Source organism: Anopheles aquasalis, chromosome 3 (assembly GCF_943734665.1).
Source record: "Anopheles aquasalis chromosome 3, idAnoAquaMG_Q_19, whole genome shotgun sequence".
Taxonomy (NCBI): Eukaryota; Metazoa; Arthropoda; class Insecta; order Diptera; family Culicidae; genus Anopheles; species Anopheles aquasalis.
Genome location: NC_064878.1, coordinates 66,311,049 through 66,321,048, shown reverse-complemented (window position 1 = coordinate 66,321,048; position 10,000 = coordinate 66,311,049). Strand labels below are relative to the sequence as shown.

Here is a 10,000-nt window from a genome sequence, read left to right as displayed (position 1 = left end):
CTGAGTCTCGGACGGAAAGTGGTTTAATTTCTGTACGAATCGTGCCCCACACGCATCGAGCACCAGTTTTTTTCCCTCCCTTTCTTCTTCTCTTGCACTACTCCTGCAGCTGCGGTCGACCTTGTCGGTCCGGTCCCGGTTTGCAGTTTATGTCTCTGGGGAACCAGTCACCCCAGTGGCGTTATTGCTGCAAAATATTGCCTTTGACTTGGTTGTTGTCTTGTGACCGCCAGCAAGAAAAATGGATTTATACTGAAGAATTTATCATAATGCTCTGCCTTCCTACCTTCCTACTTTCACGTTGTTTGTTATTGCATTTCGGTGCGATGATAAACGTTTTCTGCATTCAATCGTGTCCTGGTTCCGGTGTTTAGGGATCCGGGATTCATGGGGAGTTTCTTTGTGGCACTAGGGTATTCATTCGGTTTCAACGTTCCTTTCACGTTCCTCGAGCAGAACAACATTTCAATAGCAAAGGGGATTCTCCTTGAGATGTGATGTGGACTTGAAGTGGAAGATAAATGCTAAAAGAACCACTTTAATGATCCGCTTCAGAGATCGCCCTTGGGGTGGTAGAACGATCAAATAATCCCATTAAATGAGAGATGATTTTTCACGCTAATTGCGCTTTAACGCTAATCTGCATACGGTGTGCAGACGTCAGGGCCACGGGAGGCAAACGTTGCTAATTAATGTGCTTTGAGAGGTTCTCGGGAAAATCTTTCCTTAACCCTCCTGTTCTTGAGCAAAATTTCCCCAAACATGTTCTAATTTTATCTAAAAAAATGGAAAAGAATGGAAAATACTAACCGTCGGATCATGTTTTTTGCTTCTTTCTCTTCCGTCTCTACAGGAACACTTCGCCATTGAATGATGCTGAGCGGCCTCTCTATCACCGGCAATCGGCGGATAAAATACTGGAATCCTGCAGAAGAATGAACCCTTTTAATGGATGGCTAAAGATTTAAGTCCGTTTTGTGACGAGGAAACACAAAAAAAAAGAAATCCTTCCTTGTTTTGCTCATTCCTACCACCGATGCTTCCCGCCAATATCGAATATGATAAAAAAAAATTGAAAACCAATGAATGGAAGAAACGCGACCGGAAATGAACTGAAAAATTAATTTAAATACGGTTTTTTCCATTGAGCCAATGATTAGCAAGCAAAAGCATATAAAAGAGAGAGAGAAAGACAGAGTATCAAACACAGGCAGAACACAAGTTGTCGAAATGAAAACCCGAAAGTCGAATGAAACGGAAAAAAAACCGCGCGTATGTTTATGATGTGATTAGAGTGTGGAGAAGGAAAAAAATCAAAGAATATCCTAGCGTAGAATAAAACCCAACATTGTTGATAAGTGTGCATTGGTGTATCGTAGAATCGTAGTATATGATGAGTAAGCAAAAGGTAACTAAAATAGAACATTAAACAATCGTCCCTTTAGTTAGAATTGGTGCTTAAAATGCGAACAAAAGGGTAAAAAGGTTGGAAAAAAGCAAAACAAACGCATAACGAATGCATGCGTAGCAGGTGGGAAAAATCATTGGTGCAAGAACGATCACTGTGATCATAGACACACTCAAACACTCACTCTGGTCAATCTAACCTTGGCCTCGTCTTGGAGCAACAACACTGGAGAGCTTATCTACACTCGAACGCGACCGAACCAAACCGGTGTGACTGGACCCATTTTCATCTCCTCCCAGGTCATTGTTTTCACTTATGAACCGCAAACGGGTCATCAGCAACCGAACTACCAGCCGAACAGCTTGACGAAAGTGCGGGCACGACACACGAGCAATGCATCATGGGTTTATGGAATAAAACCATTTTCGATTAATATTCCGTTGCAGTCATCTGCAATCTGTAACAGGCACATGAGGCACAGGCGCGCCAACGCTCGGCTCAAATCAAATCAAACAAACAAAAAAAGCAAAATCTATTTGGCAGCATACACGGTGGAGCTGGTATTCCTCGACTTTTCTAAATGTTATTCACCACTTTTCTACGCACTTTCTAAGCGCTACAATCGTGCGGAGCAACATATATTGGAGCAAAATGAGCAAAGGAAACGACGAGAAGAAAAGCGCGTACATGTATAGAGTAGTGTTGAGGTCGGAGGTTGATTTGAAAGCTGGCTGGTTCCAGTCGAATGAAGTGAAAGAAGTTATTAGTAAGAAAAGAGGGGCATAGTTGTACAAACTCCTCTCCTCTGCGATAAGCAAATTAAGTAAAATTGAGAAGAAGGTGAAAAAAAACATCCTAAAAACAGGTCCCTCCCCCCGGGGGACCGGGACCGATAGAAAAATCTACCAATCTACCGATAGCGAACAAAAATCATAGGAAATCAAGAGCGAATTTGGCAACCGAACAAAGTGGAATAGTTAGCATGATAGAATCGAACGAAAGTTTTCACGAGAAAACGCAACACACTTAGAAGAAGAACACTCATTCAATCAGACCCGAAAGCTACCATATTCCATCGTAGACAATGTAGACACACAATGTAATACAAAAGATTAGGCAAAACCACTATCATTGGAGAAGATTGTTCCTTATCCAGACCATAGAGAACTTATCGTAACGATTAGGCGGATGATGGTTCTTTAAGCAAGATGTAACAAAACTACGCAGGCGTTATTTATTATTTTAACTTTATTATGTATTTTTCTATTTAAAGTGCACATCTGTTTGCTTCATGATCGTTTCGTTACGTCTCCAGCGACTATTCTAATAAATGTTCAAAGTGTATTCGAATTATGATGTTACCATCGACACATGTCCGTCGAGCGAATGCTCCCTAGTGCCCACTCCCCAACAACTTCTACAATTTCGCAGTTACACACAGCTAAATACGTCCCGCCGCCCCTCTGCAAATGTCAATGTCGAGTTACATAAATGGAAAAAATAACAGAATAATAGAACATTAAGACCCTGTTGTCAGCGCCACATCAAAAACCATAAAACAAGTCAAATAGTAGCGAATAAACAAGAATAAACAGAGAATTCAACAAATGGAACTAGCAAGTTGGTGGAAAGAAGTGTAGAAGTGATGATCATAATCCAAAGCAACCCCCAAACGTGCCATCACCTTCGAGGCACGGCCCGGGGGGGTTACAATCCTCGTATGGTAACTGTTTTAAATGTGTTTAGCCCAACCGATTTCCTCACTGACCTGATTGTGTCCGTGTGATTTGGATTGTAAAAACATCCCGGTTGCGATGCGGCAACGGGATCCTTTTGGTCTTTCCTGTCTCAAATCTCCTCTTCTTTCCAGCTGTTCTAGGACTTAAGGGAACTCGCCTCTCCTTTTTGACTCCCCCATTTTACCAACACATCGTTAGTGTTGTGTCTTTTGCGAGAAAAAATAGTTCTTTTGTACGGCCCCGTCTTTCCTCCAGTCGCATGCGCTGCAAATCTTTAGAACTCTGTCCAGTTAGTGCGGCAAGTGGTGAACTTCCCATGAAAGGATTGATAACTTACTCGCGGTGTTTATGATGAATCCCACAGGGGGAACAGAGATCATGCGATAATTAAATGCTAGGACGTTGTTAATTGTGGTTATTTAGCCCGAAAAAGGAGGTTTATGCCACCATGAATCGTTATAACGTAGCTTGGCCACAAGAAATCAAACGCAGTTGACTAAGAAATGAGGTGAACCGAATCGCCACTTCACTGGCCGTTTGGCTAACGTGACGATTCTACCGAAGGTCTTAAGAGTAAGCAAAAGATCAGTGTATCATCGTTCGATGTTCAATTGATAGAAAAACAAAACGTTAGAGGAAAACTTGCCGTCTAACCTCGAATATAGCACCCAAAAGAGCACATGACCAACAAGGCAGTCAACTAGTGAAAAACGAACACAGATACTACAGTTCATTCTCGAATATTTGAATAGATCCTCTGGGTAAACAGAAGGACATTAATTTGACGGGCAGCTGATACAAAATCACACAAAATAGAAACAGCATCAATAAGGATGAGCATGAAAAAATGGAAAAACGGAAAATCAAAGTGCTGTAAAGTGTGTGAAAACCAAAATATTTATTTTCATTACAGCAACTAGCTAGCTTGAAAGAAGACTGTAAATCCAAAGGGAAAATCTAGAATAAAGGCAACCACACTCTAACAATGGTAATTGCTTCAACAACACAGACATCAAACCATTTAAAAACTGTAGCCACGTCTTGGGAATTCTTACAACTCCCGGATTTAGTTTGGTTTTCGTTTTCTACATCTTTCACTGACCAACTATCTTCCATTCGAGCGATTATCGTTTTCTTTTAAGCACTTTTCATCGAGAAAATTGAATCACGGCATTCTATCCAAACTGCTCTGGGTGCATGGAACAAAGGTTAACGATTATTCACCCCCTGACCACACTAGAAAACACAATCTATGGACCAATCCTTCACTGAAATCTCTATACAATACTAACTATTACTGTACATAGGCGTCTTGTGGCATACGGACTATGCTCGAATTTAACACCGCACCTGTTCTATTATCTCAATTCTGCCCTCTCTGACTGAGCTGATAAAGTGAGGGTTTCGGTTAGTCTCACACTTTACTTAGAGCTTGGAACTAAATTGTTTTTAAACCGTCAGCAAAGGGGTTTAGGACAGGAACGAGCAAAATCAAAATACTGAATCCAAACGAATTGCGAATACCAATAAAAAAGGAAACCCTATTAACAAAAGTATGTTGCACAACAACCGAAAGATGGTTTACTGACCCAGAAGGGAAAGCAACTGATAAGAGGAAAGTATATCTAAAAGGGAATGATAAAACAATCATATCGTGGATCTTTCCATCTTTTATTCCCTTTAACAAACAAAATTAATTCATTTTGCTTCTAAATAACACGGCCTGCTCTTCCTATTTTTGTGTTTGCATACTATTACTCTTCAGAGATGCAAGGATAAGATCATTCGATACTTTCACTCAAACGGGAAAAAGAGAAACAAAGCATTAACTCGTGAGCCAGCAGGTCTGGCAACAAATGTGCAAGTCCAGTTTCATTTATTTATTCTTTCTAAATGCCATGATATAAAATTAGCGCGCAATGATGGGCTAGCCTCGCAAAAAAACCACGCAAGTCGAGGAATTTAACAGTCAGAAGGCGAAATAGAGAATGTTTTTTGAGAAACTGTATCAACAGGAGCGAAAAAGAATTGCTGTTACAATTAATGAATTTGACACCCATGCTAACACATTGGACAGCGTTTGGTTGGAGTGCTCTGCGGTGAAGCAAGCTGCGATCAAATTGCAAGTAGGATTCATAGCTTCCCGAAAACACAGAACAAAACCCACTATATCCCCCCAATATAGAGTGGTTTAATCCGAGTAAATGGAATGCCCACTTCCATGTGTGTATAGTCTGTAAGCCACACTGATGGAGGAAAACAAATAAATTACTGCAAAATGTAAGTTCAAAACGGACACTGTTAGAAACTGTAATAGAAAAGCAAAAATCGGACACCAGAACATAAGAGAACGGATTGATTATCCCAAGAAGAAGGCATTGACGATGATCGGTAAAAAAGGGGAAGATGTGTTAATGATCACGCAAAGGATAAGAAAACATAATCTTCCGGAATCGCAAAAGGGAAGTAACGATTACTGGTGCCGTGTAGTGGGCAAACATGCAACTGGAAAAAGTAGAAAGAGTTAAACAGCAACCAGATATCATAGCATAAATGGCAAAATAAATGTGGAGCCGTTCTCTTCGCTGTTGAGCCGCCGGAAAGGTTGGAATAAAAGCTAAACAGAAGAAAAAAACCAAAAATATGTAGCAAAAAATGCAGCTGTATAACGTTGACCGGTTTTTGGGGTACCGATTATCAGTGAAAATCGAATGTGTGGATTGCGAGAAACAAGAAAAAAAGACAAACCATATAGACCCGTAAGTAAGTACATAAGTAAACAAGTAAGATGGAATTCAACTGGAGTTCGGATGTGAGTGTGTGTGTACTGCAAACTTTAGAAGTCCGAACGAATTAAGAATCGGATGCAATAAAATATGGTCAAAATATGTTAACTGTCTTCCCGTTGTCGGCCTTTGGAATGGAAAGAAAATTGGGCGAAGGTCGACCAACGTTGTTGGTGGAGTCTTGGGTTTCCCTTCGGTTACAGCTTGGTTTATTTGACGCTTTAGTTAGTTAAAACACACAATCACGAAGTGGTACACGCCACAGTTATCTGATGAAAATGATAAAATTTTTCCCTACAACCTGTCCATCGATCTAAACACCTTTTTATTTATCACTCAACACATTGTGCTACCGGGCGCAGCTTCAGTTAGATATACAAACATTCATTACTTCACAATTCTTCTACCTTAATTCCTCATCCACCCAGTAAAGTAAACTTATTCTAATGCAATTGGAAAATGGTATGCAGCCGGTGCTACCCTGAAAAAAAATCACAAATCTTCGCGACGTCAGGACGTCGCCGTAAAAGAGCATAATTGCTTTGTTTATGGCATATAAGAGACGGAAATGCGAGCGTTTGTGTAGCAAATTAAGTATATCATTCGTGTCTAACATAATAAAGGGTAACGGTGCGCTTTCGATTCAGCTGGCTCAATAAAACATGCTTAACATAGGCTGGAATTCCAATCGGTTGACCACAGGTGCAGGCCGAAGCAGAGCGTTAGAAGTAGTAAGAACCGCGTCCGTCCATTTTTCGGCAAACGTCTTGTGTAAGTAGATAAATTACAACATCAACAACGATCTTCTCCTTCGCCATTGTGGCCCTTTCCCTATCGTCCTATCGGAATGATTATCGTTCTCGCCGTTTCAGTATGTCGAACAGTACATCCTGGGTATCGTTGTCACCATCTGGCTCACTATCGTCCGAAAGATAGTTTCGATTCTCCATCACCACCAGATGATCGGAGTCGTCAGCATCGCGCGCATCATTCACCAGCAGCGGTCGATACTGGTGGCGACCGCTTTTAAACCTGGCACCACCAACACCAAACTTGAGACTACCATTTTTGCTACCAACGGAACCGATACTCCCCGTACGTGCCTGCGTCCTCGGTTCCTCCTCGTCTTCGTCCTGGTCCTCGCTGTATCCGCTAGCCTTATCCAACGGTGAGGGCAACTCGGCACTGGTTTCAGCGCGATATGTTAGGAATTTGTGCACCACGTGGCAACAGATACCGCCCAGGCACATCACCAATCCGAGAACATTCACCGTGCTCAGATGCTCATCGTTCAGCTCCACGGCCAGCACGAGCTGACAAATTTCCTGCAAAGAAACACGAGGTACATCCGTTGTAATTCAAATTTAAACCACGCTTCGACTCCTGAACGTGCGCCCAGCTAAACTGACCGGCGCTGTCAAAACAATTGGCGGCGCCATCTTCTTCCTCCTCTTCACGATTTTGGCTGGCTTTCGCAAAACAACGGAACAAATTCTTCCATTTCTTCGGAGTTAATAATTCACACGCTTGCAAAATGCAGAATTCGGTCGTGAAAGGGATTTTCGACAACTTCAACGAGTACCTGTCCAAGGAGCAGGAACTGCGTACGGTAAGCCAAACGACCCGGATAACCAGAAACATGCACGCTCGGTGCCGGTGGTGCCGGCATGAAAAATAAACATGAATCTGACGCCTCTGAATCTTTCACAGGAAATTCGGGACATTGTACGCGACATCGATCAGGCCGCAAAGGAGGCGGCCATTGCTTTGCAGGTTATCCACAGCAGCATCGCCGATGTGCCGGCCGCCTGTGCTACGGCGCGGACACACTTCGAGGTCTGCCGGGCCGGATACGTGAAGCTGGCGACCCTGATCCCGATCGGACAGTACTATCGCTACAATGACCACTGGCACTACATGACGCAGCGCATCGTTTTCCTCATTGCGCTCACCGTTTATCTGGAGAAGGGATTTCTCGTCAGCCGTGATACGGCGGCAGAAATATTGGGCCGTAAGTGTCGGAGATGAGGTGGACACGACGGCATGAGGGTTAAGTTCGCGTTTTCTTCCGCTTTTCTTTGCAGTATGTGTTGAGCAGCAGGATGGTTTTCATCTCGACATCGAAGACTATCTGATGGGAGTGCTGCAGCTTGCTTCGGAGCTGGTAAGCATACAATCACTGTCCCCTTTTTCACTGCCTTTCCCCAACTCTAATCGCCCGGTACATTCCTTTGCAGAGTCGCTACGCCGTCAATTCGGTCATTTTGGGTGACTTCGAGAAGCCTCTGACCATTTCCAAGTTCGTTGCCGACCTCAACTCGGGCTTCCGGCTGCTCAATTTGAAGAACGATTCGCTGCGCAAGCGATTCGATGCGCTCAAGTACGATGTCAAGAAAATCGAGGAGATCGTATACGACATAAGCATTCGGGGACTGCGCAACGATGGTGGCGCAGCAACAGCAACAGCAGCCCCTCCGCCAGCTTCTACAGCGCAGGAAACACCACAGTGAATCCCAGCCTCTTTCTTTTTTCCAATAAATTCTGCCAACAGTGTGCACAAACTTCCGAGCACAATCCCGGTAACGTCTTTTGGGTTTCAATTTGATGAAATAGAGATAGTTGCACTCACCTTGAAGATACCCGCTACGGAGAGCGTTAGACTAGAGGTGCTGGTGAGTACCATAAACTCGCTCACTTCCATGGCAAAAGCGATAAAAGCCCCGATGGAGATCTTTAACCAAACATCTAGTACAGTCGTCCATGGTAACTGGTACAGCAGATGGTATCCTTCGATCAGCTTCCGTCCTGCAGCATCGATTAAAGTAGGCATATGATAGCGAAATATTATCTTCAACACGTTTTAGTTTCCCTGTACCTACCCTCAAAACCAATGGTAAAGGGTAGCACCGATAGTATCATCCACGGTTGCATGTGGAAGATCATATCGATCGGATTGTGCAGCCCGAGCTTTGATTTTTGCATGATCAACTGGGCAAGCGTCCAACGAATGCCGCTAGAAAGGGAAGCAAACAACAGGAACGAAAACCCGAGAGTGTCGAACTGCGTTGACTTGTAGGTGAACATGAACAGCCCACCGGAGATCATCACCACGATCGCTGCAAGGGACCAGCTCTAGGGAGAGAGTAAAAAAAACCCTAATGAAAGTCATGCCTTCGTTATAAACTACCTTCAGCGCTGTCCTTACCTTCTTTTCCAACTTTAGGAAAATGGCAAATATTAAGATGAACACGATTGTTGTCGATTTGGTCATCGTATAGCTGGAAAAAAGGATAAAAGGATCAACAACACTAATCTACGAGAGATAGGGATTCCAGCAACTTACAGCGATATCTGTACCAGCTCGAGTCCCCAGTTGGAGAAGCTAATATCGATGCCACTGGCCAACCCGGTTGGAAGGATTCTTCTCACCGATGTACGAAAATCGAGCAAAATACGGGGTCGCTTGGTGGCACAACGCAAAACACTCCGGACAATAGCGGAGAGGACTAGTTTGACCACCAGATGGTACAGTACCACAAACAGTGGTAGCTTGAAGTGCTGCAGCAGATTACGCTGATAGAACGTGAGCCCGATCGAGAGCGTAAAGTAGCAGGCGATAAGCAGGAGCGTCATTACGATTCGATTACTGAATCCGGACGATACACCAGCTCCCACGTGTTGCTTTGTGGACATACGGTGTCGGTGGTCTTTCCCGCCACCTGCTGCCACGATGTACTGACTCGGGTGTGTTGCATACGCATCGTGATGGTGACTTTGGTTTTGGTGATGGTACTGGTTGGTGCGGCTGTGATTATGTATCGAATCCTCCGGCTGTAGCTCCTGCTGCTCCCGGTTCGGCTCCAGCTCAATCTCTTCCCCATCCTGCACTCCCGTATCCGGATCAGCCGTTTGCTTCACGCGCTCATACTTTACATTGACCATGCCGGCTTTGTTAAAAGCAGCCGGTGCCGTTGCACGACTGCCGGACTATAAATGCAGCTTATTACAAAATATAGGAATGATATCGGGATTTATCGAATGCAATCGGGCAGTGCGAGTGATGGTCC

General features: G+C 43.7%; 3 protein-coding genes across 13 annotated transcripts in view; 2 read left to right on the top strand and 1 right to left on the bottom strand.

The window, feature by feature from the left end:
* Positions 1 to 2,752, top strand: part of LOC126578852 (uncharacterized) — an 83,951-nt gene extending 81,199 nt beyond the window's left edge. For all 10 annotated transcript variants that reach the window (XM_050241797.1, XM_050241799.1, XM_050241800.1 and 7 more), the window contains one exon: positions 854 to 2,752. In XM_050241797.1, coding sequence (XP_050097754.1) covers positions 854 to 870 — 17 coding nt within the window. In that variant the 3' untranslated portion in view covers positions 871 to 2,752. The remainder of the gene's footprint in view (positions 1 to 853) is intronic.
* A 3,485-nt stretch (positions 2,753 to 6,237) lies between these two features.
* The window catches only part of LOC126576199 (solute carrier family 35 member C2), a 4,388-nt gene continuing 625 nt past the window's right edge, over positions 6,238 to 10,000 (bottom strand). For both annotated transcript variants that reach the window (XM_050237372.1, XM_050237370.1), the window contains exons 2-6: positions 9,277 to 10,000; positions 9,139 to 9,211; positions 8,813 to 9,065; positions 8,563 to 8,738; positions 6,238 to 7,258 (exon numbers count right to left, since the gene is read on the bottom strand). The exon at positions 9,277 to 10,000 is cut by the window's right edge and continues 83 nt beyond it. In XM_050237372.1, the coding sequence (XP_050093329.1) occupies positions 6,785 to 7,258; positions 8,563 to 8,738; positions 8,813 to 9,065; positions 9,139 to 9,211; positions 9,277 to 9,875 (1,575 nt within the window). In that variant the 5' untranslated portion in view covers positions 9,876 to 10,000 and the 3' untranslated portion in view covers positions 6,238 to 6,784. The remainder of the gene's footprint in view (positions 7,259 to 8,562; positions 8,739 to 8,812; positions 9,066 to 9,138; positions 9,212 to 9,276) is intronic.
* LOC126576200 (translin) lies at positions 7,379 to 8,507 on the top strand. Its single transcript, XM_050237373.1, has 4 exons — positions 7,379 to 7,542; positions 7,644 to 7,944; positions 8,018 to 8,097; positions 8,171 to 8,507. The coding sequence occupies exons 1-4, from the start codon at positions 7,468 to 7,470 to the stop codon at positions 8,441 to 8,443; spliced, it is 729 nt and encodes a 242-aa protein (XP_050093330.1). The 5' UTR covers positions 7,379 to 7,467; the 3' UTR covers positions 8,444 to 8,507.

Coding starts and splice junctions, on each gene's coding strand:
- LOC126576200 (XM_050237373.1), top strand. CDS start 7,468: ATGCAGAATTCGGTCGTGAAAGGGATTTTCGACAACTTCAACGAGTAC. Junction 7,945..8,017: donor GGCGGCAGAAATATTGGGCC/GTAAGTGTCGGA, acceptor TTTTCTTTGCAG/TATGTGTTGAGCAGCAGGAT. Junction 8,098..8,170: donor TGCAGCTTGCTTCGGAGCTG/GTAAGCATACAA, acceptor ATTCCTTTGCAG/AGTCGCTACGCCGTCAATTC.